Source organism: Brachycentrus maculatus, unplaced genomic scaffold, assembly GCF_059751285.1.
Source record: "Brachycentrus maculatus isolate JH-2025_06_01 unplaced genomic scaffold, ASM5975128v1 h1tg000848l, whole genome shotgun sequence".
NCBI classification, from domain to species: domain Eukaryota; kingdom Metazoa; phylum Arthropoda; class Insecta; order Trichoptera; family Brachycentridae; genus Brachycentrus; species Brachycentrus maculatus.
In genome coordinates this window covers 484,738-507,868 of record NW_028281575.1, presented here as the reverse complement: position 1 = coordinate 507,868, position 23,131 = coordinate 484,738, and the positions used below count along the sequence as shown (strand labels likewise).

At 36.0% G+C, this 23,131-nt stretch overlaps 2 protein-coding genes across 7 annotated transcripts; one reads left to right on the top strand and one right to left on the bottom strand.

Moving 5' to 3' along the window:
* Positions 1-3,990: 3,990 nt before the first annotated feature.
* Positions 3,991-17,301, bottom strand: LOC148300055 (protein-lysine N-methyltransferase SMYD4-like). Of its 6 annotated transcripts, none has more exons than XM_088275365.1 (13): positions 17,254-17,301; positions 16,396-16,646; positions 14,871-15,120; positions 14,647-14,752; positions 14,479-14,566; positions 10,728-10,892; positions 10,422-10,559; positions 10,137-10,329; positions 8,480-8,893; positions 8,233-8,377; positions 6,561-6,695; positions 6,196-6,352; positions 3,991-4,194 (listed from the first exon to the last, which is right to left on the bottom strand). In XM_088275365.1, the coding sequence occupies exons 2-13, from the start codon at positions 16,422-16,424 to the stop codon at positions 4,059-4,061; spliced, it is 1,956 nt and encodes a 651-aa protein (XP_088131491.1). In that variant the 5' UTR covers positions 16,425-16,646; positions 17,254-17,301; the 3' UTR covers positions 3,991-4,058. The 6 variants fall into 6 exon arrangements, with proteins under 6 accessions (XP_088131491.1, XP_088131490.1, XP_088131486.1 ...); XM_088275364.1 differs by having other exon boundaries at positions 16,396-16,598; XM_088275360.1 differs by lacking the exon at positions 16,396-16,646 and having other exon boundaries at positions 10,137-10,347; positions 17,021-17,301.
* Positions 17,302-20,860: 3,559 nt separating this feature from the next.
* On the top strand, positions 20,861-22,250 carry LOC148300054 (histone H2A.V). Its single transcript, XM_088275359.1, has 4 exons — positions 20,861-20,922; positions 21,069-21,146; positions 21,316-21,429; positions 21,691-22,250. The coding sequence occupies exons 1-4, from the start codon at positions 20,920-20,922 to the stop codon at positions 21,883-21,885; spliced, it is 390 nt and encodes a 129-aa protein (XP_088131485.1). The 5' UTR covers positions 20,861-20,919; the 3' UTR covers positions 21,886-22,250.
* The last annotated feature ends 881 nt before the right edge of the window (positions 22,251-23,131 follow it).

Below are 23,131 nucleotides of genomic sequence, written 5' to 3'. Positions count from 1 at the left end.
TATTTTTTTTAAGATTTGTTATTGTCATTTTATCAGTTCATGCAGAGGCCGCCCTTTATATGTAAAATGACCTGATAATGAAGCATTCTTATGATGATGATGATGAAGAAAATTGCTTTGTAAAAAAAACGAATTACACAAATAATATAGTTATCTGAAATCTTACTATTTCTGTGAGCCTAAGCGGCTCGTTATTAAAGAAGGTATCAAATTGTGGTAGGGTGGGTTCGAACCGAGAAAAACTCTGACTCCAGAGTCCGCAATACTAACTACGGGACCACAACCAAACCCTATTGGTTTATTAATTTATACTACAGCAACACCGAAAGAATTGTGAAAACGTATGATGATGAAAAAATACATTGACGAGCTTAAAACCACACTGTTAAAAAAAAGGTATATAAATGAATAGTACAATATAATTAAATATTACTCTCATACGCAAGTTATTCCAACATCTATTGAATTTTAATACGAAATAAACAAATGTTTAATTCGTTATTATTATGCTTATGCGTCTTCTGGACGAACGTGCAAAAGGGTCAAAGTAGTATATGAATCACATAGAGCGTTTGTGAACTACAAGGAATTTTACCGTCCGGCAGTCCGGTTTTTTTTCTAATAAAAGCGACTACGACAGTTTGGCGTGATCGAATTTACGCGCACCGTGATCATGCACCGATCAAGCACACCGATCCGAAGAAAGACGGCTGAAAGCGCAAGCAATCCAAGCCAATCATCCGTTTTATCACGCTAACCGGACTGCCGGACCGTCGAATTCCGGGTAGTGGACAATCGCCCATAGTAAGATAAATTAATTCCGCATTCATTTTATGACATGCAAAATTTGCTGTCCTTTTAACAAAACTTGTATTGCTCGGGATCGCTTTACTTATCGGTCAAATTAGTTAGTCTTTGGCTTTTCGTTTCTTTTGACGCGCGATAGGGATATACGATTGTTCCGTTATTGGTTGCAATGAGCTTAGATATTCGATGGCATTGTGCATTTAAAATCAAGGAAGACGTTTTAATCTCTTGACACCTTTTCAAAAAGAAGGAAAACTGCAGACTTGTCAAGAAACATCGTTTCACTATCAAAAAGGTACCCAGCTTTATATACAGTCGAACTCGGTTATTACGAGCACGGATATAGCGAGATCTGGGATATAACGAGGAAACATTCGTTGACATTTTGGTTTGTGATTTTCTCCAAACATTTATTCACGGTTATAACGAGCAGAAATATCATCAAAAGATTAAACCTGTTAATGCGTCGATTTTTTAAATGCACAGTTTTCGACCATAAGCAATAAAATCCGACCGGGCAGTTAACTATACCGATGGCGCCGGGATCGGATTAGGTTTACGACAATAGTTAAGATACTATGAACCTAATTGGTGTTTTTGCCGACAACATTGAAAAGTATCAGAGTATATGGTTAAAATTGCATAGAAAACATCCAAGGTTTGGGAAGTCACTAGGTACCATCGCCGGTAGCTCAGCACTTCATTACAATAAATAACTTATTTTGTTTGTTTATGAATGTAATGCTTGTTTCGGGAATTTATACAATAGTTTCCATATTTTGTATGTTTTATGCTTACTGTGCATGCATTCACAATAAAAATTATAATGTGGAGAATGTCAGATCAATTCTAGAGCAGTCAAAAACAACCCGTCAAATTACAAACATGTCTACTAATAAGAAAAAGTGTCTCTCAATACCTGAAAAGGCGGATTTACTCGTGAAATAGAACGTGGCGCAAAAAATGTTGAAGTGTGTAAAAAGTTTTCATCATCCACAGTGTCAACATTGTATTAAAAACATTGTATTATAAAATATGCAGATAAAATTTTATCTGCATTTCAAATGCAGATAAAATCTGCATTTGAAAACAAACCGGACCCGAAAAAAATAGGAATTGTGATTGTATGGATGTTGATGAAATTTTGGTATATTGGTTTTGTATCCAAAGAAGCGCAGGATTTTCCAAATTTTTATATGAAGTTGATTGACAGAAAAATACGACTTGTGTGTAACAGGTGAATTGTGTATTTTTATTTGAATTGGGACTTATTCTGTTATACAACCATTCCAGATACTCTATGTCTTCATGAGATAGGTATGTTGATAAAAAAAAAACTATTCTATAATGAACGGTTATAACAGACAAATTGAGTCGGTACCGTCATCCTCGTTATAACCGAGTTTGACTGTACATACATAACAAATAATATTCTTGTAAATAATCCTTTATCAGCTACAAAATTATTTTTTGTCTCCGCAGGCTTAAGTCAAGTTATTTTACCTCATGAAGCAATTTCAAGGCAAGGAATTCTTGTTTTTGGTACAATTTTTTGTTTGTCACATAATGCAAGTCAGCCAGGAAGGATATGTGTAACTTCAATAATGTAAGGACGAACCTTTGTGTGTCAATCAGTGTGATTTTATTATTATCAAGTACGATGTTCAGTAAGTACAACAGATTTTTTTTAAATTATGATTTAGACCAGCGACCTAGAAATTCCATAAAATTGTTTACTTCTAGAATTTACTTTTACTACTCATTGAAAATGGTAATAATTTGACACGTCTGAAATTTTAGATCATAATTTGAAAATATCAATAGTAATTTGTGCCCACTTTAGGTAAAACAAAGTCTATAGTATTCTGTTAGTGAACTTCATGCCCAACTTATAGCCGTAAATCCCATACAAACAAGTTATAGAGACCAGCCACATTACATCTAACATCCAACATAACGCCGTCTTTATGACCTATGGGACCACTCTCAAGAGATCAAAGGATAGAAAAGGCGAGAAACTGCTTTTCAAAATGCGTGACCTCCTTAGTAATGGTAATACAGATTCAACCTCAATCTGTGAATGAGACTTGTATGATGCTACATTTTTTCAGAGCTTCTATATAGAATATAGAGTTGCAATACTGCAACTATGGATGTTGAATAGCCAAGGATATTGAATACAAAGAATAGAAGCATTTGAAATGTAGTTCTATAGAAGAATGCTCAAAATATCTTTAAATGTTATACATTATAACATTATAATGTTAAGGAAATTTAAGGCGGCCTGGCGTTGTCTTGATGAAACACGATTTCTCTTCTATTCACCAATGCTGGCCGCTTCTGTTCGATTGTCAGCTTCAGACAGTCGAGTTGTTCACAGTAGAGGGCATTGAGCATTTGGCCATAGGGGTGCAGCTCATAGAAGAGTATTCCCTGCCAATCCCACCGAACACACAGAAACACTTTGCTGGCCGTCAGTCCTGGCTTGGCCCCGGTCTGAGCCGCTCTGTTGGCTTTCGACCACAATCTCCATTGCTTGATATTGTCGTAAGCGACCTACTTCTCATACCAGTCGCCATACGCTTCAGAAATAGGTCGATTTTGTTGCGATTCGAAGATGGAAATTCGGTTTATGAGATTTTTTTTTGCGTCAGCTTGTGTGGCACCCAAAAAACAAGCTTTTTTTAAAATACAACCTTCTGAAAATGCTTCAAAACGGTTTTATGATCGATATTCAGCTCCTGGGTGATGCTACTACTGCTATCATGGTTAATCTCAATATTTTTATTTTACAATCACTCCTTTACAACGCCGTATCGTATGATCCGATGTGACCAATAATGAACGAGATATACTTAGATGAGAAAAAAAGGGCGCGAGATACAAAATTACTTTTTCCCAACTTAATATGATATACATGCTAAAAAAATTACACCTTATTAGAAAGTCTCTCTCTACATGTTAACTTATTGAAATATTGTGTGGCACAAAGCAATAGAAGGATGGCAACTTGTATAAAAATTTATAAAAATTTGTTTCTTGACTAGTTATAAAGTCCTAAATAAAAATGTCCAATTTTTTTGAAAATGCATATTAAGATAATTTTAATAATGTCAATACATTGGGTATTAATATAAACATTGGATAAAGTAAGTAAATACAAATAAGTAAAAATACAAAATGTAACAACTATTTTACAATAGTTTTCAGTCTTTTAATGAATTGCAGAATATATAACAACATTAGGCAGATTATTTCAAAGTCCAATCTTCTAGGAATGCTAGTTTATCCATAGAATCTTTAATGGGCGGCATGTTGCGATCATAAATTACTTGAAATATTTGTAGAGCATTCAAAATAACTTCCTTCATCGCTGCACATAGAGTTCTGGAAAAATAAAAAATAAATAAGAAGGCAATAACATATTTTACATAATAATACCCTTATCCGCACCCCAATGGTGCATAGGGCACTGCGTCATATAAACGCAGTGTTATCTTGATCGTTTACACATGAAGGAAAGGTGATCAGCCCTCCGCTTCAGGTACAAGTCAAGGGTAATAATATTGAATAAATATTACAGTGAAAAAATCACTTATATTTATTTTACCCCCCTTGGGAATCGAACCCGGGACCTCCAGAACGGTAGCCGAGCGTGCTGACCATTACACTACGGAGGCGGACAAACATATTTTACAAGTGAAATTAATATAGGTACACAATGATATGAAAAAGGGTCACAAATATACATGCATATATACAACAAGAGTTATTGAAAGGTAACAAGTTTTAAAAAAATAAAAAATTCTATATACAGTCGAACTCGGATATAGCGAGGATGAAGGGACTGACTGAATTTGCTCTTTATATCCGAGAAAAGGTTTTTTTTTAAAAAAACATACCTATTACATTGAAGTGTGTTATCTGGAATGGTCACTTCAACATTTTTCGCGGCATGTTCTATTGCACTAATAATTTCCGCCTTTTCATGAATTGAGACACTTTGTATTATAAGTAGATTTGTTGATAATTCGGGGGTTTGATTTTAACTGAACCTACTCTACAATTGATCTGACATTCCCCACCTCGTAATGTTTACTATGCAATGTCCATAGTAAGCATAGAACATACAAAATATGGAAACTATCGTAGAAATCCCCGAAACAAACATGATGTTCATAAACTAAAAAATAAGGTGTTTATTGTAATGAAGTACTGAGCCGCCGGCGCTGGTAGGTACCTACTGACTTAACAAAGCTTGTATGTTTTACATGCAATTTCAACCATATACAACGGATACTCACTTGATACTAAGACATGTTTATAATTCGAGGGTATGTTTTTAACTGATCTGCACAAGAGAATTGATCTGACATTCCCCATCCCATAATGTTTATTATGCATTGCCCAGAGTATGTATGAACTCGTATAGAACATACAAAATGTGGAAACTATCATAAAAATCCCCGAAACAAGCATGACATTCATAAACTAAAAAAAAGTTGTTTATTGTAATAAAGTAGGACCCTTCAGACATGACAAAGCTTGTAATTTGCAACATGCTATTTAAACCCATGTGCGTGAAGTCTTTTTTTAAATTGTCGGTGACAACACTAATTTAGTACTTAGTGTTAGTGTCATAAACGTAATCCGATCCCCGCGGCATCGGTCTAATTGGCTGGTTGGATTTTATTGCTAAGGTCCGAAATGTCTTAAAACAAAAAAATATTTACAACATTTAAAAAAAAAGACAGTCTCTTTTTGCTCGCTATAGCCGAGAAGTTGCTCGTTATAACAGTGAAAAATCGTATGAAGAAAAATAGCATAGAGAAAATCATAAACGAAAATGTCAACAAATGTTTCCTCGTTATATCCGAGATCTCGCTATATCCGTGCTCGTAATAACGGAGTTCGACTGTATATTCTAAAAAAACAAAAAAATATCCAATACACATTCTTTAAAAAATCAGGTGTGACCAGACATGTGGTCTTGTGTCCTGTGGTCAAACCTCTCCAGTAGTCTCCGGTGGAATAAATTCCGTGTTAACAAATATCCCCTTAATCCAATACTATTAGAATAATCAAACCGTTTATTTTAAAATTCATTCAACTTAGATAGGTCATTCTTCATACTTTCTGGATTTTATCATACATTTTTTACCCTTTACCCTTTACAAACAATTTTGCGAATATTTTTTTCCTTTGTGGTAATCTTATTCTGTTCCTATTTTTAGTTTTATGATATGGACATCACTACTTGATATAATTTGTTTATAAAGTACTTTCGCATTAGATCATTCAGTAAGAATGATGACAGTAGAGATAGAATGCTACAGTCATTTGTAGAGCTGGTCGGATGTGGTAAAAGAATAGCGAGAGTTGGATTACCTCAGGTGAGGGGAGGGTGGCTCTGCTTTGAGCTGCAGTAGTACAATATCAGAGAGCTTATCCAGCTCGTGCGCTACTTCCACGCTGTCCTCTCCAAACTGGAACTTCACAGCTCCCAGCCCGGCTCTGATGACCTCTGCACTCTCCCCGTAGCGTCCTTTAACATGTATTCATTTCATTAGGATGATTTTATCCAAAAGCTAAGACGAATTTAAAACACAAACCCTCGCTTTAAATACTAGATGAGCACAAGGAGGCGGTGTTTGCGTGCCTTAGTTTTGCTTTAAGATAGAATAGAAAATAAACTTCACCATATGGAATTTTTGCCAGTCGGGCTGCACATAAGTATTATACAAATAAATTACCTTCGGTAGCCAATAAATTGGAGAGTAAGTCATTTGTATTTCGCAAACGACTGTTGTATTTGTGAAATATCTTTTCTTGTAGGCTTTTTAAATTCAAAGTTACTTTTAAAGCTTCCTTTCCTCCTAATTTTAAGGCTGAAAATAATCAATGTTATTTATTAGTAATTACAAAATATAAAATCCTAATGATGGGGACTGACCGGAGCCATTTCGTTGTAACGTCCTACTATGGATGGAGCACTCGGAACGCTGTACTGACTATACGAATGCTCGCAACCTTAAGACTACTACTCTAAAAATTATATCAGCATATAAATAAAGAAATACAATTTCATAATAACAATATAAAAGTATAATCTTATTTTAAAATTACTAATTTTTAAGTTTTCACGCTATTTCACTTCTAAAGGAAAAATATTTGCTACATAAATAGCCGAACCCGTAAAAAATTGAACTTTTTAAAGACGAAAACATTTATTTATTTTATACATTCATTCTAACACATTTTCCAATTTTATGCTTCATAAGCTTTGTTTATACTTTACATCAATGGAACTCAGATTTCGACATTTAAAAAAAAAGTTATGAGGGTTTTTCTATTTCAGATTAAAAAGTTAATAAAAATAATTCTTTAATTGTTATACTTTAAACTTTTTAAACTGATGTATAGAATTTTTATAACATTTATTTAGTAAATAAAACACCATAATTTATGATTTAATTAGAATAGTATTAATATTTTTTATGACCGTCTTTGGCCTTTATCACATTATTTATTCGTCTTGGCATATGGAATTATATAGCTTTCTCAAAAATTCTCGGGAAATTTTTTCATACCATATTTTTTCTATTTCATTTTTGAACTCCTTAACCGTTTTTGGACAAATGTCCAAAAATGAAATGGAACTGATGCGAACTGACTTCAGGTTTTTAAGTGCAGCGTTTCAATCCTGTGCCCACTTTTTGATTTAGTGTCACACTTTCTTTGATTTTTTTTCAGAAATCTCCTAAAAGTAGATTCATTGATTTGCTTTATCATAATTAGAAAAGGTTTTTTAGATTCCGCAACAATAACTATTTTCGTTTTCTAACGAAAGTATAAGTCTCGTAGACATTTTGCTTGAATAAAATACGGACACTTCAAGAAAACGACTACATAGATAATCACTGCCAAATCAAGTGTTTAACTGAAGAATTTTTGGACTTCCCAGGTTCGTAAGTAGTTATTAATTGTTCTTAGAAGTGATAAAACCATGAGTCAAACCTAGGTGCAATTATTTTGAGCACTAAACTGGAATTTTTGTACTTAATTAGTCGTTCGGCTATTTATGTTGCCGGGGGTGTATATATAAAGTAAGTAGTTATTAATTGTTCTTAGAAGTGATAAAACCATGAGTCAAACCTAGGTGCAATTATTTTGAGCACTAAACTGGAATTTTTGTACTTAATTAGTCGTTCGGCTATTTATGTTGCCGGGGGTGTATATATAAAGCAATATTTTTAAATTGAGGAAAACGTAAAATAGGGAAATTTTAAATCAATGTTTCATAACATATAATTAGAAATAGTAAAATTATATATTTTTATTCTCTAAAGTAAAAAATAAGGTTTTCCGTAATTATATTGTAACTTTTAATTGTATTTTCTACTAATAAATATTTACAATGACAACCTTTTTCATAAAGCTGCTGAGATAATTTAGACGAACGGAGTAATTCTTCAGAATTAGCCATATTTTTCCCACAATCATCACATTTGTATGTATCATCACGCACTGGTCCACAGCATTTGTCGCACAAATAGCAATCGAACAATTTCTGAAAGAAAGAACAATAAATTAGCATACGACATAGTATATCTTACGACACATTTGATAAATAGGATTGTTCTATAGGAACATCTAAATAAAAGTAACCAACTGCAAAGTTATCCTTGCGAGGATCCCGGCAAGCGTCGCAGGTGCAGCGGAAGGCGTACTGGCGCAGCAGCGCGGCGCGGCGCTGCGGGCCCGCCTGGCGCCGGTAGTGTGGCCCGTAGCAGTTGGTGACGGGCGCGCCGCGCGGGAGTGCGCCGGCCGCGCGCACGTGCAGGCGCGCTCCGCGGTGGCAGCTCACGATGCTCGGCGCGCAGGCGTGGTTCATGAGGCTGGCCGAGGGGTAGATGGCGGTGGCGCGCCGCCCCGAGCCCGCGCAGCCCACCGCGTGGCCGCTGCTCACCAGCTGCCCGAGGTGCCGCAGCAGCAGCGCGCCCGCCGCCGCGCGCCAGGCCTCCCCCCCCTCCGCCCCCCAGAGCCCCGCGTGCTCCTCCAGATACGTCACGAGCATCACGCTCGTCTCCAAAGAATACACAATTATATTCATTTTGGTTACACAGTACGCAAAAAATAAGAAATAATGGTACTATATAATAATGGTATATGTATACAGTCAAATTCGGTTATCCAAGCACAGCTATAGTGAGATCTCGGATATAACGAGGAAACATTCATTGACATTTTAGTTTGTTATTTTCTCCGTACATTTCTTTATGGTTATAATGAGCTCTTAAAACAACTTGTTATTTTCAACATACGATGTCAGTCTATGGGCAACAATTTTATCTGATATTTTTTTATATGACTGGAAGGTTGGAAATTGGGTGGTAACTTGAAAGGTCCTCAGAGTCCATCTGAGAATTTTGTTTGAGAGTGGTGAAACATCAGCTTTTTTATGGCCCTTGGAACAATGCTTTTCTCCAGATACATGTTGTTAAGATCTCTTATAAATGGAGCAATTTTGTTGACACATTATTTCAAAAGCCATGTTGGTAGAGGGTCCAATAAACACTGTTTATTGGGTAAAGCATTAATGAGTTCTGTTACCTCACTTATATTTGTTAACTGGAAAAATTCCAGACACTGCAAGGCATTACAAGAAATTGTAGGATTTTTAACTAATGATATTGCTTTCCGAATATTTTCGTACTTATTTTTGAAAAAAAATGACAAATTCGGAAGCAGTGGCTTGTGTATTAATTTTATATTCACAATCTCCGCGGACAGATTGCAGACTTTGCCACAGGAGTTTCGGAGACGACCTATGTTCTCTAATTATGTGACTCTTCCAGATACACGTTTTCATGTGTATATTTATAAAAAAATACCTATTCTCGGATATAATGAGTAATGGTTATAACGAGAATATAGAAGTCTGGGCATTTGCAAGGATTACAACCGTAATAGGCTGGTTTAAACGACCCATATTCTTCTTCATTCTATATTGAGATGTTAAGAATAATGCAAAAAATAACTCCTAATTGGAGATAATCCACATCTGTGTATAAGTGTTTGGACACACTCAAAATGCAAAAAATTTATATATGCATGCACAAATGCACGGATGCACACCCTTACATACATATATACATATTTATTTGTGTATATACGTGCATCGCTAAGCAGTTAAATCTAGCGTCCTGTCACTTACTAAAAAGGTACAGAAATAAATATATGTTTGTATTCACAAATTAATATACATATTTTATTACCCCCATCCCGGTAGGTGAAGGGCAAAAGCTGTTTATGAATTATATTTTTACCAATGCGTACTGGAGAAAATCTTTTTTATCCATCTTGTGAAAATTAGTCATCAAATTGTATATTCTGAGGTAACTGCTTCCCGGAGGCGGGTCAGCCGCAGCCTCCCGCAAGCGACGCAACACATCCACACCACTCTCTCCCAGTGGGAGTGCCTTCACGCCGAACTGCTCCTTCCAACCCACCAAGAAAGTCCTGCAACACAGATTCCACCTTCAGACAGGAGTTGAACCAGCGCAGAGTAGAGCGCAGAGTGTGGGGAGCCGGGTCTCGGGAGGCACACGCACCTGAGGGCGAGGTGGGCGATGCCGATGGTGGGCCAGAGCAGGCCGCGCGTCCCGGCGCACTCCCAGCGGTGGAAGGCCTCCCAGCCCGCCGAGCGGCACTCCTCGCTGCAGTACACGCTGCCAGCACACGCGGCGCACCTGCAACACCGCGCCCCACTGTACTGACCGCAGCTGCTGTACTACTTGCTGCACTACTTGCGCAGTCTGGTGCCAACACCCAGACTGATTCGCAACACTTTTATTTGTAAAATTAAAGCACTCGTATTTAACTTATAATAATTTATTAATTAATATCGCAAGACTTACGGTAGTGGGCAGATGTCGGGGGTGCAACACGTCTCGCAAGCTGTCGGAAGAAGTCCTGTAGGACCAGGGAGGACAACAAAGGCGTAAGGATTCTCCGCAAAGAGAACTTCTCCTTTTAGTACATCCCTATTGGTCACAATGTATCTTCCACATTCCTCGGAATACCTTCATTAAAACAGTTAATTCACTTATTTGAAAAATCAAGCATTAAACAGACAATCCTCACTTAACTCTTTCATGGCTTTATTAAAGAATATACTTTTTTTCGATTAAGTGTTTGAGTTAGATTGCACATATACATATATACATATACAAATCATATTCCAGTCATTCGTACTGTGTAACTTGCTTCAAACACATTAACTGTCATCAGTAGACATTGCTAGTGATTTGAGGGTTTCAGCAACACATTTCTGTTCACACCTTCTGATCCTACCAAATACAGAGCATAGCTTTGCCACAATGAATGTCTCACCGGCTGTAATGATCTTCTTCACCTGACTTCGCCCAATATTTTTTACGTTCAGAATCCAGTAACAATCCAATCCAAACAGCATTTTGAAAATAGTTTTTTGTCTTTCGATTTCTCCTCCTTTCAATGCATGTGAAACCCAATGTGCTCGTTTTCGAGTTATTCCTATCTTCTGTAAATATTGTGAAATACGATAGTAACATTTAATATTGCAGCCAATTATGATAGTATTTGGAATGAATCTTCATCTAGCACTGCTTCTAATTTCGGATCTTCAATTTGTTTGGGTGATTTTCCATGGTCTTCTTTTCCATGTTAAAATTGCCTTTTTGAAATCGTCAAACTCATTACTTACATGTTGTATTCGATGGAGCATGCTGACTGTAAATTTCTGCAAGGTAACTATACATTTCCGCCGTACTTTGTTGCAAAAAATTTGTTATAAAACAACTAAAAACCGAGCAATCAATGTTTTGTCAGAAAAATATCCCCCCTTTTATGAAGTGTTTTGAGTTAAAAAGGTACTTCTTCACGCTTAAAAAAATGTAATACAGTCGAACTCGGTTATTACAAGCAGATATAGCGAGATCTCGAATATAACGAGGAAACATTTGTTGACATTTTAGTTTATAATTTTATCCATACATTTATTCACGGTTATAACGAGCTACTTCTCGGCTATACTAAGCAATAATATGGTAAAAAAATCTTAAAACTGTTATGTGTCGATATTCATCATCCTGGTTATAACTGAGTTCGAATGTATATCAAAAATCAAAGCTTACTGCTACACCTGTCAAATGAAAGGTTCCAAAATGTTTCCAGAAGTAATAAATACAAGCAGCAGGATTAGCGACATCTATTTCAATAGATGATTTCACCGAAGGGTGAAATCATACTTGTACACCCAATATTAACAAAAAAGCGAGCTTCTATAGAATGAATATTTGCTTCCATTGTCAGCCACCTGAGTACCTCGCTGACCGCCGAACGGAACAGTCGTGTGCCGATACGCTCCGGGTTTTCACCCGCGTTAAGTGCCGATACGATTAGTTTGGGTTTTACCTATCATTACAGTGTACTGTGTTTCCTCGAAGTGATTTGTTCTTCGGTGTGACCCCTGTGACAGGGTATTACCCAGTGGTGTTGTGCTGTGACATAATTACTTAACTATGTAATTCATAATAGCGAACTAGGTTTGCTATAATTGGGAATTTATAATAGTGAATACATAGTGAACTAGATGTAAATGAACTTAGTATAAATGATATGTGGGAACATCTGAAAGGTAGTGTGTGTGAATCCACAAAGGTAGTGTGTGGTACAGCGGTACAAGGAAGGAAAAAAGGCGATGCGTGGTGGGATGATGATATCAAAGATTTAGTGAAAGAGAAGAAGAATGCGTGGTTAAAGTGTTTGGCAGTGAAGAATAAAAGCTCCGCTGAGTATGAATCGGTTAAAAAAGTGTACAAGGAATGTAAAATGAAAGTTAAGCAAGGGGTGAGTGAACGAAAACGTATGTTGAGGAAGGAAGGAGTAAAAATGACAAAAAATTTCCAAGAATATATAAAAATTTTCTGGAAAGAAGTCAAAAACTCCCGAAGTCTAAGCTTGAATGGATGTACGAAATCAATTGCAGCGTAAGACGGAAAAATGGCGACGAATGAAAAAGATATAAATGAGAGATGGAAAGAGTATTTCGAGGAGGTGTATGAAACACATACGATTAATGACGTAAGTGACGTTAGTACATTTCCTCGAATATGTTTGAATGATGTTTCAAGAGAGATAAGTATGGAAGAAATTAAAAAAGCTCTAGGATTTGACAATTTTACCGCAGAATATGTCAAGAATGGTGGCGAAATAGTTCTCACTTGGTTGCATAGGCTCTTTAACCGTTGTATAGAGGAGAGTTGTACTCCCGTGGATTGGAGAAGGGCAGTTATAATGCCTCTCTACAAGGGGAAAGGTTCTAGGGTAGAATGTGGGAACTATAGAGCAATCAGTGTGTTGAGTGCTGTTGGTAAGATGTATGATCGAATCCTTATTGAAAGAGTGAGAACCATAACAAAGGACAAAGTGTGGGATGTCCAGAGTGGATTTATGAATGGGAGAGGATGTACGGATCAAATTTTTGCCTTGCGCAACATTACGAAAAAGTTTTTGGCCAAAAACCAAAAGCTTTTCTCTGCTTTTGTAGATTTACAGAAAGCGTATGACCGAGTTGATAGAACGAAGCTATGGAAGGTGTTATCTGAGTATGGGGTAAGCAGTAAACTTATCCAAGGCATTGCATCCTTGTACGAGGATAGCACTGCGTGCATTAGGGTAAATGGTTCATTTTCATCCTGGCTTAGCATCTCTAAAGGTGTTAAACAGGGATGTGTAATGTCACCGTGGCTGTTTAACCTATACATGGATAATTGCATGAAAGAACTGAAAGATTTAAATGTTGGAGCTAGAATAAATAATTTGACTGTTTGTTGCCTTTTGTATGCTGACGATGCTGTTCTTCTTGCAGATAGCAGAGAAGCAGGCATTGGTGACAAAAGTGTATAATGTGTGCAAGGAAAGTGATTTATTGATGAATATTAGCAAATCCAAAATTATGGTTTTTGAAAGAGAAGAATGTAGATCTGAGTGTGAAATATTGGTAAACGGAGAGATTTTGGAATAGGTATATGATTTCGTATATTTGGGTAGTATGTTTTATAGGGATAGAAAGATTGATAAAGACATAGAAAGGAGAGTGAATGCTGGGAACAAAGTGAATGGTGCACTGAAATCAGTTATAGCAAATAAAAACCTATCAGCGGAAGCTAAACTGGCAGTGCACAACGGAGTCCTGGTTCAAACTCTAATGTATGGAAGTGAAACATGGAGTTGGCAAAAGAAGGATGAAAGTAGACCGAATGCAGTCGAAATGCGATCTCTCAGAAGAATGTGCGACAAAATGATGTATGAAAGATGTGCGAATAGTGAAATAAGGAAGGAATGCAAAGCTGAGATAAGCATTATCGATAAAATTAAGAAAGGTGTGTTGAGAGATGCATGAACGTGGAAGAGGCGAAGAATGTTTGCAAAGACAGAGTGGTGTGGTGTTCTATTCTCTCTGCCTACCCCTGCGGTGAAGCGGTGTGATGGTTAGTTAGTTAGTTAGTTTTTGTCAGGCATAATGGGTATGTACGTTTATATGTTGTACGTGTGCATTAACATAAATGTAGATGAGCTGTTTGACATGAGATCAACATAAAGAAGTGAAGTAATTATTGTTCTTACTTCACATCGAGACACGAGGAAGCACCGTCCAGAGTGGAATGGGGATTCGGTAACAACTCAGCGAGAGGAACAGAATGATCACCCTGGGCTGAAATAATGTTTCCTTTGTGAACATAAATTTGTACCTATACTATGTTGGGATAGTATAAAGTTGAGTGTTGTCATTACCTGGAAGTTGCGCGCGAGCGAGTTGCAAACGGTGCTGCAGCTTGACGGCGCGGTGGTCGCTCGGGTATCCGTGCTCCTGGGCCAGTTCCGCATCACGCACGCATTCCTGCAATCAGTTCACACACTTGTCATCAGTCCGAGGAGACTCCCTACAAAGTGCCAGCAGAACACCGAAGGTGTAGGGGAGGAGATTCTCGTCCCGAAGTGCGTGTAAGGTAGCGCACCTGGTATCTGCCCATCCGAAGTAGCACTGCGGTGCGATTGGCGAGAGCGAGAGGGAAGGAGACGTCTTGGCGTGGTGCCGACAGAACGCTGAAGGTGTAGTAGCGGAGACTCTCCTCCAACTTTCCTTCCTTATAGAACCCATTCCCTTTTTCTCTCCACGAGTTTGCTCGACTCTTGGATTTCTGCAGAACACCTTCATCCTCTATATTTCGAGGTACCAAGTCTGATAACCATTTTCCAAAGATTTCACTGAAAGAAAGAAAAATTCTAATGTAATTTTTTCTTTATATTCATCGATCCGAAACCAGGTATTATGATAGCAAAGTAACAAGCGTAACAATACAAGTTTGATAATCTAGAGCAGGCATGGGGAACCTTTCATACCTATTTCAAAAGGCCACATTCACTTATCTGATTTAACATGAGGCCGCATTAAAGAAAACTTTGACACCCCCCCCCCCCTATAAACCTCAATAATTTAATTTAATTTAATTATAGCACAATATAAATTGTTAAAAATGCATTTTTTTAAAATGTAGAAAAAATTCATATTTACAAATCAATTTATTAATCATCAAGCTGCGTATCTACATATAAGAAACATACTTAAAGCGAGCTCACTCATTCTCTCTCGCTTACACATCGGTAATCTGTGATTTATTTTGTAAAAAATTGGCATCAGTCAAAAGGCCGCACTAGAATAGCCAAAAGGTCGCATGCGGCCTTGAGGCCGCAGGTTCCCCGTGCCTGATCTAGAGTTTTACAATTTAACAGTCATAATTCAACATGTTATTCTCTCTTGGATGGAAGGATGAAAGTAGACTGAATGCAGTCGAAATGCCATCTCTCAGAAGAATGTGCGACAAAACCATGTATGACAGATGTGCGAATAGTGAAATAAGGAAGGAATGCAAAGCTGAGATAAGCATTATCGATAAAATTAAGAAAGGTGTGTTGAGATGGTTTGGACATGTAGAACGAATGAGTGAGGAAAGAACGGTAAAACAAATTTATGAGGCGAATGTTAGCGGGAAAAGAATCAGAGGAAGACCGAAAAAAACAGGGCACGATCAGGTATGCCAAATACTTGAAAGTGGTCAGGTCAGGAGTCGTAACAATCGGCGGGTATGTATGAGGAGATGCATGAACGTGGAAGAGGCGAAGAATGTTTGCAAGGACAGAGTGGTGTGGCGCTCTATTCTCTCTGCCTACCCCTGCGGAAAGCGGCGTGATGGTTAGTTAGTTAGTTAGTTTTTTTTTATTCTCTCTTATTATTAAGAATAATGTGCCGGTTACAGCATTTAATGTCCTTGCTGAAATAGAATGGAAATATAATAATTCTTACATACTATTTCTCCCCCTTCCTTTTAAGCAAACGCTTGTCCCAGCAAATCTACCAACTGTACTACCAGCAAGTCCCGCCAACTGGCATTAACATCATTTTGTTGAATGCAATAATGACTAGACTAATTTTCTTTTTAGCTTGTTTTATAATATATTCTCAATTAGCTAATAATAACTCACAGGAAGTTCATGAAGTAATGCGCATGCATTGGTTCCTAGTAGTTTAATGCAAAGTGTGTTTATATGTGAAGTACATATTTAATTTTTGCATTGTGTTTTTCTCCTCAGATGTTGCATTTGGTTTTAAAACTTATCACATTCAACTCTTCGACATTGTTTGCTTTGTTTATCTTTCAAAACATTGTTTTTGATGTAACATTAATCTTTGAGTGGAGTCCATGTGCATAGAGTAGTTTTTAAATATTTTTGTTCTTATGATTTACACAAATATTAAAATCAACTAATATTTTCTTTGTATTCATGCCATTATTTTTTTCATATAGAATAAATATTTCTCTTCTCATGATATTACATAAATAATTGAATTCAATAATACTATCTAAGATAAGCATATATGGCGTATGTGTGAAAGTAGGAAGATTCCTACCTTCACACATACGCCATTAGATAATTGTGGCAGAGTACAAGTCGAGCCTATAACCTCTGAATCGAAGTCCGCGACAATGATCCGACTGAATTAGATTCAAGTAAATAAATTATTTAAAATAACAGTAAAAATGTTTTAAACATTTTCTGAAACTTAATTTAACATCAAAAAACAAATTATTAAAAATTTGACCCTAACCGAATCCCCCGAACATTGTAAATCTGATGAATCGCCTCATATTCTTCCCTTGTGTTAACAGCAGTAGTAATTTGAGCAGAAAGTGAATCGAGAATCATATCCCACTCCCTGCATGTATTCCCAACCACATTCGATGAAAACATAATCGAAAAGTTTTAGATAACAACTAGAAGTTGTTTTAGAAAAACTGCAAAAATATAAATTTGTAAAAAATTAATTATTTGTTATGTTACGTTGCCCCGCTTTCAACTCCGAATTTGACATTTTCAAACGTGACACACGAAATTTGACAGTTTTAACCATAGATGATACTTCTTCTTTTATTGTGGCGTTTCACCCTTCTATAGAGTATCTAGCCAGTGTCGAGTTATTTTTTATTTACACTTAGTATTCCCGTTAGTGGGGTTATTTTATTACAAATGTTTGTTTGTTTAGTGAATTATTTTACATTTATCATATACTTTCATAGATTCGTGCAATTAATTTTGACGAATCTTAAAATAATTTATTCATAAAGTTATAAAGGTTTTATTACATACCTCTTACTTACGTGCATATTTTTAAACTGATACGACGTAATGGGGTGAATAGAAATGATGATTTGTTTTCAGGAATAACCTACACAAACTTTATTTTCTAGTCATTTGAGTGTATATAATATAAATGTGAAGGAAAGAAAGTTTTTTTTAAATTTAAATGTAGTACTTTTCTCTCAAATTCACTTCTTTGTTACTTTGTTTTATTCTCATAATGCTTTGACCACCACATTACGATTCATTTAAATCTAAGGACAATCCAATAAATTAAATAAATTATGATCCTTAAATTATTACACGAAGTTTACGAAATCGCATTTATTATCGTTCAACTCACGAATAAAGTTTTGTTTTTGTTTTTTTTTTAAATAAATTATCATAAAACATCTCGTGTCAACAAATTCAATATGCAATGTGAGAACGGTTGTAATAAATGATCCTCTAAAATAAGAGAAAAGGCCGTGGGGTAAGTTAATTAAAATTAATTGACTTGTAAGAAGGCTAAACAAAGTAAAAAATATATTATTCATTGTCATCATTGATAAAATTACTATTAAATAAATTGAAAACGAGACCAACGTAAAAAACGCGGAAAAATAACCGTTTCTATTCACCTCATGTAAGGTACTCCGATTTTTCTTGGTCTGATTGATATAATATCGGGTGTATTTTCAACACAATAATTATTAATCAAACAAATGTTTTTATTTCCTTTTTTACCGTACTATCGGTATATCATAAGGTCCCAGACAAGTCTTACTTTCATACCTTTTTTATGAAGAATGTAAACAGTGGCGGATTCAGCCAGTTCGCACCGGTTCTAGCGAACCGGTGCCTAAAAATTTTAGAGTTCGCCGAACCGGACCTTAACCCTTTGTTGTCATACAATATTCCGATTGAGATCATGTCTCGGAGCACGCTCAGTTTTCTTGGTCCGCCACGTTATAAAAATATTTGAAACTCACAAAGAGAAAAAAATATTGGAAAGATGAAAAAAAATAGTAGAAAAATTAAGTTAATGCAGTTAGTATAAAGAATATCGTAAAATATATACGCTTCAGCATTTGGAGCATTCTCAGTTGTTATGTGAACGTTCTGTTTATGTGCAGAATAGAAAACAAATAAGTGAATAAATGTAAAAACTATTTTTCATATAAACCGTTTTATAATTATTTATTTATGGTGCACAAACAATGAATAACTCATAACATGATATGAAATACAGTGCATACAAATCGTTGAAATGTTTTTCATCAATAAGATGAGAACACAACAAAACATATATAATTCTTTACCACTGCACTTTACATTAGCACAGGTTAAATACATATATAATTCTTTATAAAATACAAATTCGGTTGTATGAAATAGTAATATAAATAAATAGTTATGAAATAATAAAAAATAAGTAAAAATCAAAAGCGAATTAAACAACAAGATTAAGGTGGAAAATTCAAGACTCTATTTTAATTCAATTTAATCTGGTAATAGACTTCTTGTATCTCTCAATGCCATCATCAAAAATGTCGATTATAACATTACCATTATTTTCAAAATGATTGTGCATATTGTGACATATTCAAAAAATAACATTTTCTTCCTAATAAATACATGGTTTTGAAAAGAAGAGTTTTTGAAAAAATGGAGTTAAAAAACAGTATCTTTTCTTTATAAAAAAATCCAATATTTATTCTAAAATGGGCGTGAAGTGACGCCGGCTCTCAGCACAGCCAGGCGCTTACTGAATTCTATTATTGCGAGTAAGGCCTTAACAAAAAATACTACTAATTCAAATTTGAAAATATTGCAGTGAAGCTATCATTTACGAAGGTGCATAATTTAATTCTTCCTACTTGAATGATGTTATATAAAAGGCCGCTGTGACCTGTGACCGTGAACACTAACACTTAGTGCAGGGGTAGCGAAAGAAGGACCCGCGTCAGAAATTATCTGACCCGCTTGAACTTTTACATATGATTGTTTTTGTTTAGACCTTTCATTAAAAAAAAATCGTCATCTTGGATAAGTTTCACCTCAAAATCTAGAAAATATCTTATATATATATATATATATATATATATATATATATATATATATATATATATATATATATATATATATATATATATATATATATATTTATATATATATATATATATATATATATATAAATATATATATATATATATATATATATATATATATATATATATATATATATATAAATATATATATATATATATATATATATATATATATATATATATATATATATATATATATATATATATATATATATATATATATATATATATATATATATATATATATATATATATATATATATATATATATATATATATATATTTATATATATATATATATAAATTTCTTTTTTTCTATATCTTAAGCAATGTACAAATATTGACAAAACAACCTCAATAATGCATATCAATGACGTAAACATTTTTAATTAGCATCAGATGACGAGAGGACCTTATTGGCTGATGAAAGTTAACTCCGTCTATCAATCGACTGTTATCTGCATATTTTACTTTTAAAATTATTATTGGGCATCGAACCTGCGAAGCCAGCTTGCAGTCAAACGTCTACACAACTACGCCAATGCGTCTTTCATTTTAGTCTTTCGTTTTTATTTTTTTTTCATAAAACCCACATTTATGGAGTTTTCATAAAAATATCTTTGATGTATTTCGTGATTTCTGCTATGGTTATTTTGCTTAGTTGAAAAAAAACAATATTTAGATCAAGTTTACAAGTGTTTGATTATAAGTAAATATTGTATAAATTAAAAATTTCAAGCGTCTATAAAATATGACGACTTTTAGGAAAACATACGAATATGTATAGTTTAAACATCACGTATTCGGATATAAAAAAATCTGTTGCGTTCCTTTGAATAAACAAAGAATTTAACGGATCGGAATTCGAAGATGACGATTATTTACGAAAAGATATCCGGTTACCTAACTGTATTTAGTCTAGCATTAGCTGAATACAAAAAAATCAAGTCTTTTAGATGAATTCGATATTTTAAAAATAACGGAGGGATACACAAAAGTGCATGTGCACTTTTGAAATTAGGTTGTACATTTTTGAAAATGAAACAAAGTGACGCAGGACGCCACGCGCTAGTTCCGAACTGTTGTCCGCCAGGCGGCAGCACCCTGCGGTCATTCGGCACCGCCATTGGCAGGCTGCTCGCTATCTGCTTCCCAACGGTCGGTCTCGCCGCGGGATTGGTCGCTTTGGTGGACTGCTGCCATGTTTGATATCCGTTGTTAGTTCATTTGGCGCCTTTCGTTAGTGTTGTAGTGTGGTTGTTGTGAAATAAGCTCCGATATGGTGAGTTTTGTGTCGAGCTTATTCGGTGTATATTACGAGTTCTATATGTTAACTATCGTCATCGCGATACTGAATGTCTGTTTAGTCACCTCGCGAAGTTTCGGCGCGCTATCTAAAAATTTAACTGGTTTTTTCGATGTTTTTAGGCTGGTGGAAAAGCTGGCAAGGATTCCGGTAAAGCGAAGGCGAAAGCGGTATCTCGATCCGCGAGAGCCGGCCTCCAGGTAATCATTAACGCCTTTAATAAAATATTTCTTTAATTTTAAACCTCCTTTCTCTACCCGATTCGAAAGGATTTTATAAATTAAATTTCACCGGTGACTTCTTTTGTACGGCGCTGCATTCAATATTGACAGGCGTGCGGATCCTTCAGCTCGTATATTTCGATTACAGTTCCCCGTGGGAAGGATCCATCGGCACCTGAAGAACAGGACGACGAGTCATGGTCGAGTCGGCGCCACGGCGGCCGTGTACTCGGCCGCTATCCTGGAATATCTCACAGCCGAGGTAGGCGTACTGACTTGATACTTAGCGCAAGATGGCGGCCGCCGCTCTCGATAGCATCGGCCCGGCGGCCCGCGGAATCGATTCGCGTAAATGTAAATAGTGTAGATGTGAGATTTGCGCGTCTTCCCGCCAAAATGACGGAACGCCGCCGGGTCGCGGCATTCCGGGAGCGTTGTGCCGGGACGGACGGCCAGAAGCCCGCTCGCCGTTTTGGCGGGAACGTTGTTATTGTCGTGTCGTTTGACGTGCGTATTGTCACAGGTGCTCGAGTTGGCGGGGAATGCGTCCAAGGATCTGAAGGTGAAGCGCATCACTCCGCGACACTTGCAGCTCGCCATCCGAGGAGACGAAGAGCTGGACAGCCTCATCAAGGCGACCATCGCGGGCGGCGGTGTCATCCCGCACATCCACAAGTCGCTGATCGGCAAGAAAGGCGGTCCGGGACAACCCGTGTAACGCTGTGACAGGCTGCAGCGCTTCCACTTACACTTTCCACCGCCCGGAGGGAGATAGACTCTAAGACTAGTGTTAAATCCTCTTTAACTACAAACTCGTTTTACATATTACATTTACCGAGCTAGTTTGTTATTTTTATCATTAAATAAATTAAGATTTGCATTAGGCTGCCATTTATTTTATGTAAGTATTATGCCAGTGTGCGTGAAGTTACTTTCTCGTGTGGGAAAGTTTTATCTTTGTACAATTTGCCTTACGTTGTGTGGTTGACAACAAGACGCAACAAGAAGCGTCTAAAGTGTATTTTCATTAAATTTGTTGGTAAATTTAAGACATTCATTTCACAAAATAAATATTCTAAACGACGTTTGTGTTTTTTTATAACTGCGTATAAGATGCTCGTTTATAGCGATGCGAGCAGTGTACGCGAGTGCATATTGGTATTGTCATATCGCCATGTGTTAGCAACCTATTCTAATGTATCGGCTACTCCCAAGTATAATTAAGGCAAAGATTACTCTAAATTTTGGAACTTAGTTTTTTTTGTTTGACCATTAAATAAGATATTAGTGACTGAAATGTAAATATTATTGAGAATACAATAATTTCATTATGTAGTACTTAAAGGAATACAAACATAAAATTGCATTAATAGGAATATAAGTACTATCCAAAACTTGTGTGTGTATATATGCATTATTTTACCACAGCATTAGAATTTTTCTTGAGATTATTTAAACTTTTGGCATATGTAGGGTAAAAAGCATAATGCAGTTTTACACCATTAACTAATTTCCACTTTTCGCTCTATAATGACTATATAGATACTCAGTATATGCTTTCTTTTCTTGACATCAATTATTGTTCAAAACGGGATACTCCTATTGGAAGATACTCCTGTTGGAAGAGTTTTTGGGGAATTTTGATTAAAACCAGAAGATTGGTCAGGCATCCGAGTCCCCATATTAGTCGTGTTATATGTATATAATAATATTTATGTCTCATTTGTAGCTGGGCCGATGAAACCCGACCTCCATTAGCATGGCCGTTACAAGCATTTTTATTAAAACCAGAAAATTGGTCAGGCATCCAAGTACCCATATTAGTCGTGTTATATGTATATAATAATATTTATGTCTCATTTGTAGTTGGGCCAATGAAACCCGACCTCCATTAGCATGGCCGTTACAAGCATTTTTATTAAAACCAGAAGATTGGTCAGGCATCCAAGTACCCATATTAGTCG